The sequence below is a fragment of the Solanum tuberosum genome, unplaced genomic scaffold, assembly GCF_000226075.1.
Source record: "Solanum tuberosum cultivar DM 1-3 516 R44 unplaced genomic scaffold, SolTub_3.0 scf00026, whole genome shotgun sequence".
Lineage (NCBI taxonomy): Eukaryota > Viridiplantae > Streptophyta > Magnoliopsida > Solanales > Solanaceae > Solanum > Solanum tuberosum.
This window is the reverse complement of record NW_006238952.1, coordinates 2,768,963-2,781,960: the sequence shown is the minus strand read 5'-3', so window position 1 is coordinate 2,781,960 and position 12,998 is coordinate 2,768,963. Positions and strand designations below refer to the sequence as shown.

The 12,998-nt window shown below is 34.9% G+C and overlaps 2 protein-coding genes across 2 annotated transcripts; both read left to right on the top strand.

The window, feature by feature from the left end:
- Nucleotides 1-811: 811 nt before the first annotated feature.
- LOC102586216 (serine-threonine kinase receptor-associated protein-like) lies at nt 812-5,246 on the top strand. Its single transcript, XM_006341607.2, has 7 exons — nt 812-1,423; nt 2,903-3,038; nt 3,316-3,397; nt 3,790-3,965; nt 4,248-4,385; nt 4,485-4,624; nt 4,804-5,246. The coding sequence occupies exons 1-7, from the start codon at nt 1,306-1,308 to the stop codon at nt 5,082-5,084; spliced, it is 1,071 nt and encodes a 356-aa protein (XP_006341669.1). The 5' UTR covers nt 812-1,305; the 3' UTR covers nt 5,085-5,246.
- Nucleotides 5,247-6,351: 1,105 nt separating this feature from the next.
- On the top strand, nt 6,352-12,992 carry LOC102585885 (BRCA1-associated protein). The gene is made up of 12 exons (XM_006341606.1): nt 6,352-6,630; nt 7,320-7,435; nt 7,525-7,633; nt 7,756-7,870; nt 8,497-8,594; nt 9,411-9,517; nt 10,670-10,919; nt 11,054-11,107; nt 11,278-11,427; nt 11,567-11,631; nt 12,429-12,483; nt 12,585-12,992. The coding sequence occupies exons 1-12, from the start codon at nt 6,484-6,486 to the stop codon at nt 12,615-12,617; spliced, it is 1,299 nt and encodes a 432-aa protein (XP_006341668.1). The 5' UTR covers nt 6,352-6,483; the 3' UTR covers nt 12,618-12,992.
- The last annotated feature ends 6 nt before the right edge of the window (nt 12,993-12,998 follow it).

Sequence of the window (12,998 nt, the reverse complement as noted above, 5' to 3'; positions counted from 1 at the left end):
ATCACCGAAATGAATGAACTAGCAAAACTAACTATTCCCAAACCCTAGATCTACAAAAACATAAAAACAAAATAGAAGATTTGAAATAGATTGATAATAAGGAATTGGGAAGAAGAGATGAGATAGAGTATTGTTTTTTTTTGTTATTTACCGTTATATTGATAACTGAATTGGAATATAAGCTAAGCTAATAACGAAAATAACTGGAAATTGGAAACTTGAACAGTAGCTCCAAAGCTAATAACGAAAATAACTGAAAATGTGAAAAGGCTGAAAGTGAAAAATTGTACAGTAACTCCTAAGCTCTATAGATATGTAGAAACGGAAGTAGTACAAGACTTGGAATAGATTAAGAAAGAAGAATTTAGAAGATTGAGAAGAATTTCGAGAAAAAAATATCAGTGCAAATTCGATGTCTCATATGTCCTATTAATCTGTTACATTACCATGTAACCAAAATGAATGAACTAGCAAAACTAACTAATCCCAAACCCTAGAAGCTCAATAACTCGTCATCAATCTGGATCCTCCAAGTAATGTAACTAAATTTCGAATAAACCTCCAACTCATTACATACCTGAATTAACGAAACTTTCTCAACAAATAACTTATGAGAATAAAATAAATAAGACATGTATTTCTTACCTGATTACTTTAAATCATATTTATTTACTATATTCGAGTGGTAAATTAAGATTAAAAATCAAGATTAATGTATATAAAACTATACACTAGACACTAGGAGGTGGGTAGGTGGGCGTGGGGGTGGGGTGTGATGTGACTATATTAGATCTTGTTGCCGCATTGTCTTCCCTGCGCCAAGCCCTATAGTTTCAGTATATTTTTATTTTTTCTTTTTCTGTGGTGTTTGTATTAGTTTTTTTCTATATATTTTGTTTCTTAATTTGGTAATAATTCGGAGTTGTGATCTATCCTTAGGGCTTCTTATATGAGTTGATAGGGTTAGAAAGGTGTGGATCCATCAAAGAAACATCAAATCTCAAAATTAGGGTTTCCCACCTTTTACAGTCGCGCCAGTTCCCCATCTATCTATACATACATATATATCTGATTGTGATTTTGTAGATCTTTTCAAATTTATGTTTTAATTCTATGTTTCTTTGATCTCACAACTCGGGAAAAGCAATTGTGCTTCAATTTTTTGTTCATCGGTCAATTGTCACTTTCTTTCATTTGGGGACTTTTTTTTTTTTGATCAATTTCGATTCTATCATATCGGCGCTGGGTTGGGTTTCTCGTAGATATCATAATCTTTGTGATTTGATTTAATTAGAATTGGCAGTAATGGATAAGAAGAAAGTTGTGGCACCGCTTGTTTGCCATGGGCATTCTCGTCCTGTTGTTGATCTGTCCTACAGTCCAATCACTCCTGATGGATTCTTCCTCATCAGTGCCAGCAAGGGTAATTTTTTTACCGATGATTAATTTTATGCCTTTTTGATAATTTTGATAATCGATTGAAGTGTTGAGTGTGTTGCATTCCGATTGTCAAGAATGATCTAGTACATTCTAAATTATGGAACTTTCTTTTGCTAACCCCTGCTCCAGTATTTAAAGATTGTGCTAATTACTTCTCGAAAATTCCCTTAGATTGTTTATGGTATTTACATCCTTAGAACTCCCACTCCTCCCCATTTATAGCATTTGATCTTTACCATATAAGCATGAGCTAGTTACACCACCTTAATTATGTGAGATATTCTTGGTACTGTGGTGGTAACATTTACTATAGTTTACCATTGGTTTTGTGCGTTTTAATGTATTTTTGAGCAAATAGATTAGCATTGTAGTTTCAATTGTAGGTTTTGCTGTTGAACTTTAGGATTTCATGCATTTGCTTAGAGATTGTGGAAAATACTGAGTGGCAATTGAGGAAGACAATTGGGAAGTGTTTCTGTATTTTATATAGTGTAAGGCATTGATGTGAAATGCATACTTCATTTACGTGCAGATGTTATCAAACCTTGTTAAAGTAAACCTTAATTATTTTATCTGCATTCAATTCGATCAAATATATTACCAAGCTCAATGCATTCCATGGTAGGTGTGGGCATATATCATCATCTTAAGTATTAGGTATGCCTAGTGTTTTCACCAGATGCCATAATTGGTGGTAAATAGAATGATTGGCATGCTGCGGCACTTGGGATCTTTGTTGTCAGTAGCCATTGAGATTTTCTTACTATGTTGTCGGTGTTCAGGCATGTCATCACACGTATGCTAACTGTTTTCACCTAATTCTCTACGGTGGCCAGAAAGATGGGTAAAATCTCATTTGCCTCAGATTTTTCACCACCATATCGCAGGAGCCTGGTAAAGCAGAAAATGATATAAACTAAGACGTTCTTTAGTGTATCACACCATCGTCAAAAAATCCCAGTTCTTTTTCTTCTGAATTTGTTGATTTAATGCTTTTTGTTTTTTTGCCAAGCAGACTTGGTGAAAGATAATGCACAATTAAGAAATAGATTTGTATAGGCAATACCAATTAGTCCTGGAATATGTTTCAGTCATGTTAATATATATAGTTATTTTAGATTCTCTGTCCTATGCTTTATAGGAGTTGGACATATCAAAGATTTTTATGCAAGTAGATAATATATAGAACTTTTAGTACTTTTTTTTTTTTTTTGTATAATGTTGGCTCGAGATGAATTTAAATGGAGAAACATGGTCAATGAGGATTTATGTAGCCTACTACACAACTTGTTTGGGACTTGGGTGTAGTAGTTGTTGTATTTGTTCATTTGCTGCTATAAGTTTTCATGTTGTAATTGTTCATTTGCTGCAATAAGTTTTAATGTTGTATTTGTTCATTTGCTGCAATAAATTTTCATGTTGTTACCTGTTCATAATTTCTAAATTGTTTTCATCTTGTAAGATTCTACACCAATGCTGAGAAATGGAGAGACTGGAGATTGGATTGGAACATTTGAAGGGCATAAAGGAGCCGTGTGGAGTTGTTGTTTGGATAAACATGCTCTTCGTGCTGCATCTGCATCTGCTGATTTCAGCGCGTATGTTATCTAGCGGCTTCACTTCAGTACTTTGAAAAGTAGCATTTAAGTGATATTATTATGGTGACATAAATAAGTGATGTAGAACAAAAGAAGTACTTTTGTGGCATGTCTATTATTGGTCAACCTTGCATGTCATTTTATATACATAGATTTATTAAAATAATCTCTTATAGAATACGGTAGAATCTTTGTCATCCTTTTTTAAGAATTTTCCATGGCTCAACATTGTTCTTTTTTACCTTTCTATATTGTGATTTGTGTTGGTTGTTTTCAGGAAATTGTGGGATGCATTGACTGGGGATGTATTACACTCATTTGACCACAAGCACATAGTTCGAGCATGTGCCTTTTCAGAGGTACCTCCTGCTTTACTTCTATTAAAGTTCCTTCAGGTTAGAGCTCTTTAGAGCTCTTTATATTTTCACTTAAGTTGTAGTAACCAAGTTATAATATTGATTTAATAGAATACTGTTGCACTGACCATTTTTTGGTCTTTGTTTGACACACTATAAAGGGGCTAACAAATGCACTTTGTTCTTTTATAACTTTGCATCTCCTTGATGCCTTAATGTTGAAATACCTTCATAAAACAATAGAATACTGTGAATGTATATGCCCATCAAGGCTTATGTATATTGGCGGAAATCACACTACATTGTCAAAGGGACTTCAATCCATATTTATCTTTTCCATTTATTAACCTTTACATTCAGCTAATTTTTTGAACTATTGTGTGATGGCTTAGCAGGATACAAATCTGCTACTCACTGGTGGTTTTGAAAAAATTCTTCGGATATTTGATTTAAACCGACCTGATGCACCTCCAAGGGAAATTGACAGCTCTCCTGGTTCAGTAAGGACAGTTGCTTGGCTGCACAGTGATCAAACTATTTTGAGTTCCTCTGGAGATGCTGGTGGATTGAGGTAGGCTTTCAAAGTCTGCTGAATCTAGTTGTATATTTTGTTCATTTTTTTCTTACTGGTTGCATTGGTGATGTGGCTAGTGCTCATGGTCACTTAGACTTTGCAATTAATTGATCTACTAATCAACCGTAAACTTAACCAAGTAATGTACAATACTTGCTAAATATTATTGGATACTTGATACAATGGCCATACATGTGATTCATATATCCGTATGGACTTCCACTCCCCAGATACTGTTCACTATCTTAAATTGGTTTTGATTTAATTGTTGTAAACTAGGTTATGGGACGTGAGGAGCGGCAAAGTTGTTCAAATCCTTGAAACTAAGTTTCCTGTAACCAGTGCTGAAGTAAGTCAGGATGGTCGTTACATAACAACTGCTGATGGTTCCTCTGTCAAGTTTTGGGATGCTAACCAGTATGTATTGTTTTTCATACTTCAATGGCACATAAATGCTTTAAATAAAGAATCTTGCCACAGTTTACATTGCATTTTAACTTATTTCTTTACAAGCAGCTTTGGATTGGTGAAGAGTCACGACTTGCCTTGCAAAGTTGAATCTGCTTCCCTGGAACCAAAGTTCGGTAATAGGTTCATTGCCGGAGGAGAAGATATGTGGGTTCATGTCTTTGATTTTCACACTGGAGAGGAAATTGGTAAGTTGTGTGGGGCTCTGTAAATATTTAGAAATTCTAGTTACTCTGATCAATGCCTCTAGTGTTCCTTTTTCTGGTATTTGCGTTTTCTTGACTTAAGTAGGGGTTTATGCTTCTATTTTCGTTTAAGTAGGTTCAAGCTTTAACCACACGATATATTCTATTCTTGTACAACATAGGATGCAACAAGGGACACCATGGTCCTGTGCACTGTTTGCGGTTCTCTCCAGGAGGTGAATCCTATGCCTCAGGATCTGAAGATGGGACTATTAGAATATGGCAGCTGGGCCCTCTTGGTCAGATTGAGGACAACTCCACAGCAAACGGGTCTACTACTGCAAATGCCAATGATGGTATGAGTGAGGTGACCCAAAAGATTGACGAGTTGGCTGTTTCAGAAACAAAGAAGATGGAAGAGACACAGGTCGATGGTGTGGAGCAGAAGGTAGTTGATGCCTGATTAGGAATTTAAGGGTTTTGTATGGTTTCTCCTTTTGGAAAAGCTGTAACTGGCTTGACTTCGGAGGTTTTTGCTTATGAAATAAGACTTAAGCTTTTGAGAGTGCTGGGTATTCTTTGCTTGCCCGAGATCGTAATCATCAGTTATATAGTCTTTGGAGTAGTTTTCTCTGTAGAACTGAGAGAAGTACCTAGCTCTCTTCTCAGGTTCATGTTGTCCTTGGATTTGCAATTGCTTTTACAAACCAGTAGGATGTCCAAACCAGAATAGTCGCAAACCTAGTGCCTTAATAGTATGAAAAAGTAAACTCTGTAACAAGGCTTAAATTCAATGAAATAGTACTGAGTTTTGAAAATTTTAGCTCTGTGCGCGCAGATTTGGTACCTTAGTTTTTTGATAATGTGTTGGATCTTTTAATGTCGTTGGTCGACCTTAGGATCACGATATCTTATGTAAGTCATGGGGCTGCTTTTAGTTAAAATCATATCTTAAATGGAACTAAGGGATGTGTTGATATCCAGCCTGTTTGATGATTATGATTTATGTTGAACGACCCTTTCTGTAAATGAACCTGTTTAGAGGAATGCCAATATATTTTGTAGTTCGATACAATGATAAATATGTGCAAAATGCATAATTAGGGATAGTAAATCACAGCATAAACTCCTGCGAGAATAATTAGAAAATCTAACACTGGGTAACATTAACAAGGAAGCACAACGTGGTCTGTCGCTGCATTTTTGCTTAACGAATGGAATAAGAATCAGCCGTGCCGATATAATAATTTCTCCTATGAGTAATTTCTAAATTCTGGAAGATCTCCAATAATGTAAAAAAAATTCGGAGTATGTTGTTATAAAAATTGTAATCGTGAGATGACTCCCTTTTTATATGAGAGAATTATTAATTTCATAATAGTGTAAAGAATTTATCATTAAACTAATAGTCAATCACTGTGTTTAAGTTTTACATAAATCAACTAAACAAGTACTCCCTCTATGAATTATCGATCTTTTTTATGGTTCAAAATGAATGAATTTTATAAAGTTAAAAATTGTATTAAATTATTCCCCAAAAAAATTACTTCCTTTTAAATGGAATTTTCAACTATTTTACATTTTAAAAAAAAGAAGTTAAATCTCTAATTTTGAAAATAATGATAATATTGCCAAATTAACGGGTGTAGCACAACCCAAAATTCATTTATTTTGTACCGAAGGAAGTAACCACATATTGCGTACTCCTATTTAATACACGTAAAACTCTTTCCCATCCCCAACCAAACGACCTATTTATAATATATTGACACCTCAAAATTGATCGTCCGTCTCACAGAAAAGAGAAATTGAGTGTCCGAATCAATTTCAACAAGTAACGTGACGATAGGAGGAAAATCGTGATGGATTCTGGCGATTCTTCAACGTCCATGTCTAATTTGACTCAGGTGTTCCATTTTTCTTCTGGAAACCCTCGCATCGAAGAAACCAGAGGCGTCATGCATCTCTTCTCCAACGATGTTGCTTCTTATTCATCATCTCACTTACCTGTAACTAAGCATTCCGATTCCAATCCTTCAATTCTTTGCTTGATTGTTTGATTAGGTTTTCTTCCATCTGAATTCAAAGGATATTTACATTCATATATCCGACTAGTTTCTGGTTGTTGCAATACCTGATTCGTATTTATTCTCTTTTGCGCTTCATCTGATAATGAAACCTACAATTATGTTGCCTTTTAGTATATGTGAGAATTACTGTGGAAGATGACCGCAGCTTTGCTTTACTATATGTATGTGGTGCTGAAGATTCTGAATTAACAATTCTGTTGATAATTCTATACTTCCAAACAAACTTGAATCATGAGAGACTTGTTTGATTACGGCACTTGGACATGTTAGTAAGAAAATAGAACACAAGCAGATAAACCTAATAGCTTTTCATGCGCTAAGGCTCCAATTCAGCAACATTTTGACTATACATTCAAATTCTAGTAGCTATTGAACTTTGAATATTCTTGTTGCCCTTAGTATACATCATTTTGATCTTGTATTGTTTTTCAAAACTGTAGATCAATAAATAATAGGTCTATGTTTTGTAATTAACTGATGGTCAATATCTGTGAGAGATAAAACTACAAAAACACCTTAGGATTGACTATATGAATCCCCACCATCCATGTTGATCCTTTAGAAATGAAGGCCAACAACTTATCTAGTGTCATTGCTATTGTCTCTAGGTGGAAAGAAAGCCTCTCCTCTGTGTTCTATGTGTTCCGAATCACATGACATATTCAGACTTTTGTCAGTTTTGTGGTTCATTTGTTCAACATATGTTGGAAATGCGAATTGTCAGGTACTCTCTCCTAGAATTTATGAGGTAATTATTTAACTGGTTACTTTTGATTCCTTCTGAACTTTGGTATCTTATGTGTGCTCCTCTAGGAATGATGGTATGGAAGATTGTTACAGTATATTGATCAGGTTTGATGAGCAGAAAGCTGCAGATACTTTTCACAAGCATTTTAGTGGTAGAAGATTTTCATCTCTTGAGGTATTGTTGCTCAAAAGTTCTCTCTTGCTGTGGCATCATTTATAGGTATCTCATAACATCAATTACCAGCTTGACAGCTTCTTTTCATACTCCGTTCTTTTTTATTGTTTCTTTGCTTTCAGGAAGAGACGTGCAATGTGTTATTTGCTGCTGATGTTCATTACACCGGTTCAATTGAGCGCACACAGTCATCACCTGCAAGCTCTACAGAGCAACCGTTCTGTCCTGTTTGTCTTGGTATTTTACCTAATCTAGTTTCAAAATGCTTTATTCTATTTTGGAAATGCCTTCATCTTGGAGCTTACTTATTCAACCACTGAGCACATCTAAAGTGTGATTCGCTCCAAAATGTTAGAGATTTACATCTTCATTCATTTTCCTCCAAAATGTTTGTAACTTCCATTTTAACATATAAATGTAAAAGTTTACCATTTGCTATCAATTACAGCATGTAGTAATTAAGGCCATGAGAATATCATATTAGCTTTCTTTATCATATAGCTGGTTAGTATGATCTTAGAGATAAGTTTTTCTTTTTGAGTTTATTGTATCTTTTTAGTTAAATATAGAGTTCTAGTAGGTTTTAAGAGTTCTAATACTAGGTCATCATTGAGTTCTCCACTAGAGCAAGGATTCAAGGCTAGTATCAATGAGGAATGTTTTTAAGAGTTCTATTTTATTTTAGTTTTTTGAGCACCCAAGGGTGTGACCTTGTGGTCAATGAAGTGGATTGATAATCATGAGATCTCGGGTTCAAATCCCAATAGAGACAAGAACACTAGGTGATTTTTTTTATGTATCTTACAAAATTTTAAAAAATGGGTTTCCACTCATATGTATCTTAATTCCTGTGCATTTTACAGAGAGACTGGACCAGGATACAAGTGGAATTCTCACAACCATTTGTAATCATTCCTTTCATTGTTCATGTATTTCAAAATGGACAGATTCTTCATGCCCCGTAAGTAATACCGTACTTTTATCTTTCCACCATACGTTTGATATATTCTTCATATAACTTTTTGTTTGATAACGATGGTGTTTGGGAAAGTTTGCATACACCAAGACTATTTCGCTGGTACCGGCTACCTTCCACTCGCACAGGTATTGGGTAACGCTGCCCTCCAAGGCTTAGGCAGATGGGACAAAATAACCTAGCTTTTTTGTTGTTGTTGTTGATATTTGAACCCCGCCTCCAAGTTTTTCACCCACGTCATTGACTACTAGGTACACCCTTTGGTGCTTCTTCAGAATTCAGATAGCTTTTGGCTTAGAGAATGATTTTCAACATTTCCCCACTATATCTGATATCAATAATTTTCAACATATGTAGTTTCTTTCTCTTTACTTAATGATGAACTTTGAATCAGGTGTGGCTAATAATATAGGGTTGAATTTTGATTAAATTGGCACTACAAGGGTTTAAAGTTCCAAGAGTTTTGGTTCTATTGCAAGTTTTGATAACTTGCTTATCCGAAAGTTATTTGGTAAATTAGCAGTCAGATAATCAGGTTAAGTTAGACTGATGAATGTATATAACCCTGATGCTTAGTGAAGAAAAATCTCATATACTTGAGAAAACGTATACATCCAATCGCCGAAAACAGTATAAATAGGGTCATGTCACTTGATTAACAGTGAGGGAAGATTTTTTTTTCCTTCAGTTAAGCTGGTTTTTAGACATCATATACCAGCATTAGTTAGAAAATATGTATTTCATTTGAAGACTGAAGTATTAAAAGAAATTAGCTGACTCAACTAAAACAAATTCTCTCAGGTATGCCGATATTGCCAGCAGCAGCCTGGAAACTCAACATGTTCTATCTGTCAATCACCAGAAAATCTATGGATGTGTGTTATTTGTGGTTTTGTTGGGTGTGGAAGGTAATAATACTATCTCTCTTGTTATTTGACCAATTCTATTTGAAGTTTGATCTTCTTATACCAAAATAACTTTGTGAGTGAAAATTGTTTACATCCCCAACATTCCTATAAGAATCAAACTCCTCCAAGTTTGAACAGTAGACATTTCTCCCCTTATTGAGTATTTAAAGTATATATACCCTCTATATTATCAACATACTCTCTTTTCTTTTGCATTTTAAATATCACGATGTTTTTCTCGTTTCTAAAATCTAATTTTATGGACTTACCTATATCATAAACACATTTCTCTTTTTTTTCCTCAAGGGAAACATCTCACTTTCAAAGTGAAGAAAACAAAAGTAGTAATCAACAACATACCCAATGAAATCCCACTAGGTGGGGTCTGGGTGGGTAGATTGTACGCAAACCTTAGTACTATCTCGAGGAGGTAGAGAGGCTATTTCCAAAAGAAACAAAAGTAGTAATCAAGCATATAAATTATTACATTGAATAATTAAAAAACTGAGCGGAATAAAAAAGATAGAATTAAATACTTTATTTGTATCAGTAATTTTAATAAATAGCAATTAAAACTAGAAAATTTATTACACGATTGAGGATAAAAGAGGGTGAAAAATTTGTAAGCATATACTCATGCAAGTAATACAAAAATATGGAGTAATTATTAAAAATGAAGGTAGATTTTATAACAAATTCGTAAAATATTATCTATTTATTCTTTAAATGAGTTTTAAATGATAACTTACAAAATATTTTTAATGAAAACTAAAACTCAATTTCTATATACATGTTGGAGGTCTCAAGTTCCAGTGGTTTTGGCTTGGTACTTCCATGTTGGAGGTCTCAAGTTCGAAACCCCTTGCCAACGAAAGCAATGGGTTTGCCTTCTGGATCGAGCTCGTCGTACCGGACTTGCCTAGTGCGGGTTACCTCTCCTATGGGGTTTTTACCTTGTGCGCACCGAAAGGGTAGCGGTTGGGGGTTTCCCTTGTCATAAAAAAAATATACATAATAAAAAATTCAAGAGAGAAAATGCTTGATCGAGCTATATAAATAATTTTGAAGACCTAAAAGACAAGATCATCTTTTTGACTGCCAAATAAGTATAGGTTTTGGTAATGAATGTTCTTCATGCTGATTTTTCTATAGATACAAAGAGGCTCATGCTACAAGGCACTGGAAGGAGACACAACATTGCTATGCACTTGAATTGGAAACACGGCGTGTCTGGGACTACGCAGGGGATAACTATGTTCACCGTTTGATTCAGTCTAAAACTGATGGGAAGCTGGTTGAGCTCAACCACCATGGTCATCATGATAGTGATGGCTGCTGCAGCTGCGAGTGTGGTACAGATCCTGGATTCAGCGAGACTATTTTAAACAGCAAAGTTGAAGCTGTACGTCTTTCTTAATTTGTATTTCTTTCTTGTGTACACTTTTTCATCTAGTCAAATGCTTAATTTTGGATTGCTTTGGTCATTCTTCTACTTAACTTGGAATCCTCGCTAATCTTCAAATTTTGTTACTGCAGATTGTGAACGAGTACAATGATCTCCTGACTTCCCAACTGGAGGATCAAAAAATGGTTAACCTTTTTACTTTTTAACTAGAGTATAAGTTTTCCCTTGTTTATTGATCTGAATGTCACAAATACTTTTGAGTCTGGTTACTCATTTGAATGTAGAGATACTGATTGATAGTTTAGAACAACTACATTCTATTTACTGTATTAATAGCTTCTGCTTTTGATCATAGTACTTTGAGTCCTTATTGCAAGATGTTGAAGAAGAAATTGAAAGTGAAACTAAGGAAGCTGTTGAGAAAGCTCTATGCCAGAATCCAAGGTTAATGAAGTTAAAAGTTCGTTTGGACAAATATGTTGAAGAGAAGAAATTCCATGATGATGTGAGTACTGTTGAAGTCTATTAATCTTTATTGATCTCTAAGCTGTTACCAGTTTATCACTATTTAGTCCACATTTCCTTTTTACACCATTTGATTTTTGCGGATTTTAAACCTGAATCTTTTGGCTTTGAACCTCTAGATCAATGACAATCTTACGAGAAACAAGGAGATATGGGAAGCCAAGATATTGGAAATTGAAGAAAGGTATTATCTTTCCTTGTTGTCATGTCCTCTTCTGAGGCAATGGCAGGAAATATATCTGTCAGAACTCTTTCACCCATCAACCCGCTTTTCTTCAAATGTTTGTTCTTTTATTTTCTACGCAACTGCTAGTATTTTCACAATTCCCACAGGTGGATCACAAGAACTGCGATTTTGTACCGATTGACATCAACTTTCTTTTTGCATGTTGTGCTTCATAATGATTGTTAAAAGGATTCAGTCACTGTAACTTCTCTGACTAGCATATGAAGTAGCAACATCACGTCATATATATAGTAAGAAATAAACTCCAGGACACACTGGGAGTTTCTCTTTCTTATCAGATAATCATATTCTCTCATGGTTCCAAATCCCGCATAGGTATATATTGTTATCTTTTAAAAAAATTCACCTCTTGCCATTAAACGAGGCTTCTAATAAATTTAGAATTGCTTCTTTCAGATACGTATTGGTTTGGGAACTTGTTTTTGTTGCTTTGTGATAACTGCTTCTCAAAGATCTGGTTCTAAGAGGAAAGAATATGCCGCTAGTGCAAAATTCTTGATTGGTTTGGTTTTCTTGCAAAGTTGATAAACTCTATGCATTGTAGTTTCTTATGAAGAAATGCTGGACTCAGAAGGCAGATTTTTTTTTCTTTTTTCTTGTGAGTTAGTGTTGTTCATGTAATGAATGATCAAGTACTTCAGACCAACTTCATGTGCATTCATCCAGAACTGCTAAATTACTTCCCAATTTTGTCATGTAATTTCCTATTTGGTCTTCTAACATCTAACTTTCAGGGAGAAGAAGGCGCAGAAAATGAAGGATGAGGAGATATCCGAATTGGAGGAACAGGTAAGTTGATATCGCCTATCAATTGGAATCCGTCAACTGGAGTTGCATACTTTAGTTGTTGTCTATGCGTAAATGTGATTGCTCTTATGTTTGAGCTGCAGATTGCGACTTTGATGGAATCCATCGAAACATAGAATGCATTTAAAGGGATGGCATAGCAAATGATGAAATGAAGGACGAGATAACCTTTAATATCAAACAATTCCATCGGATTGACAGCCTACCTGGAGTGTAGATGCCTCTGCAAAGCGCAGTGACAAAGAGACCTCGAAGTCAGAGTGTCGACGGAAACCAGCCCGGGATTTTACACCAGTATTGATCAAAGTGCAAAAGTGAAAATATACATTTTCCCTCCTCCACAGTACAATATTAATAGTCTGTAGAGTAACCTTGTGTAAATTGTTTTGACAGTGCTTCAAACAACTATAAACTTTATTGCAAACAATAGATAAATCATAATGCTGCAATGTGAAATTTACTTTTAGTGGGAAAGTAGTTGCAAGATTGAAGTTCAC

Bases quoted from the DNA above. Each gene is read 5' to 3' on its own strand.
- LOC102585885 (XM_006341606.1), top strand. From the start codon at position 6,484: ATGGATTCTGGCGATTCTTCAACGTCCATGTCTAATTTGACTCAGGTG. The intron at 7,436-7,524 runs GTACTCTCTCCT...GTGCTCCTCTAG, and splicing joins TTGGAAATGCGAATTGTCAG to GAATGATGGTATGGAAGATT. The intron at 11,632-12,428 runs GTATTATCTTTC...TCTAACTTTCAG, and splicing joins ATATTGGAAATTGAAGAAAG to GGAGAAGAAGGCGCAGAAAA.
- LOC102586216 (XM_006341607.2), top strand. From the start codon at position 1,306: ATGGATAAGAAGAAAGTTGTGGCACCGCTTGTTTGCCATGGGCATTCT. The intron at 3,398-3,789 runs GTACCTCCTGCT...ATGGCTTAGCAG, and splicing joins GAGCATGTGCCTTTTCAGAG to GATACAAATCTGCTACTCAC. The intron at 4,386-4,484 runs GTATGTATTGTT...CTTTACAAGCAG, and splicing joins AAGTTTTGGGATGCTAACCA to CTTTGGATTGGTGAAGAGTC.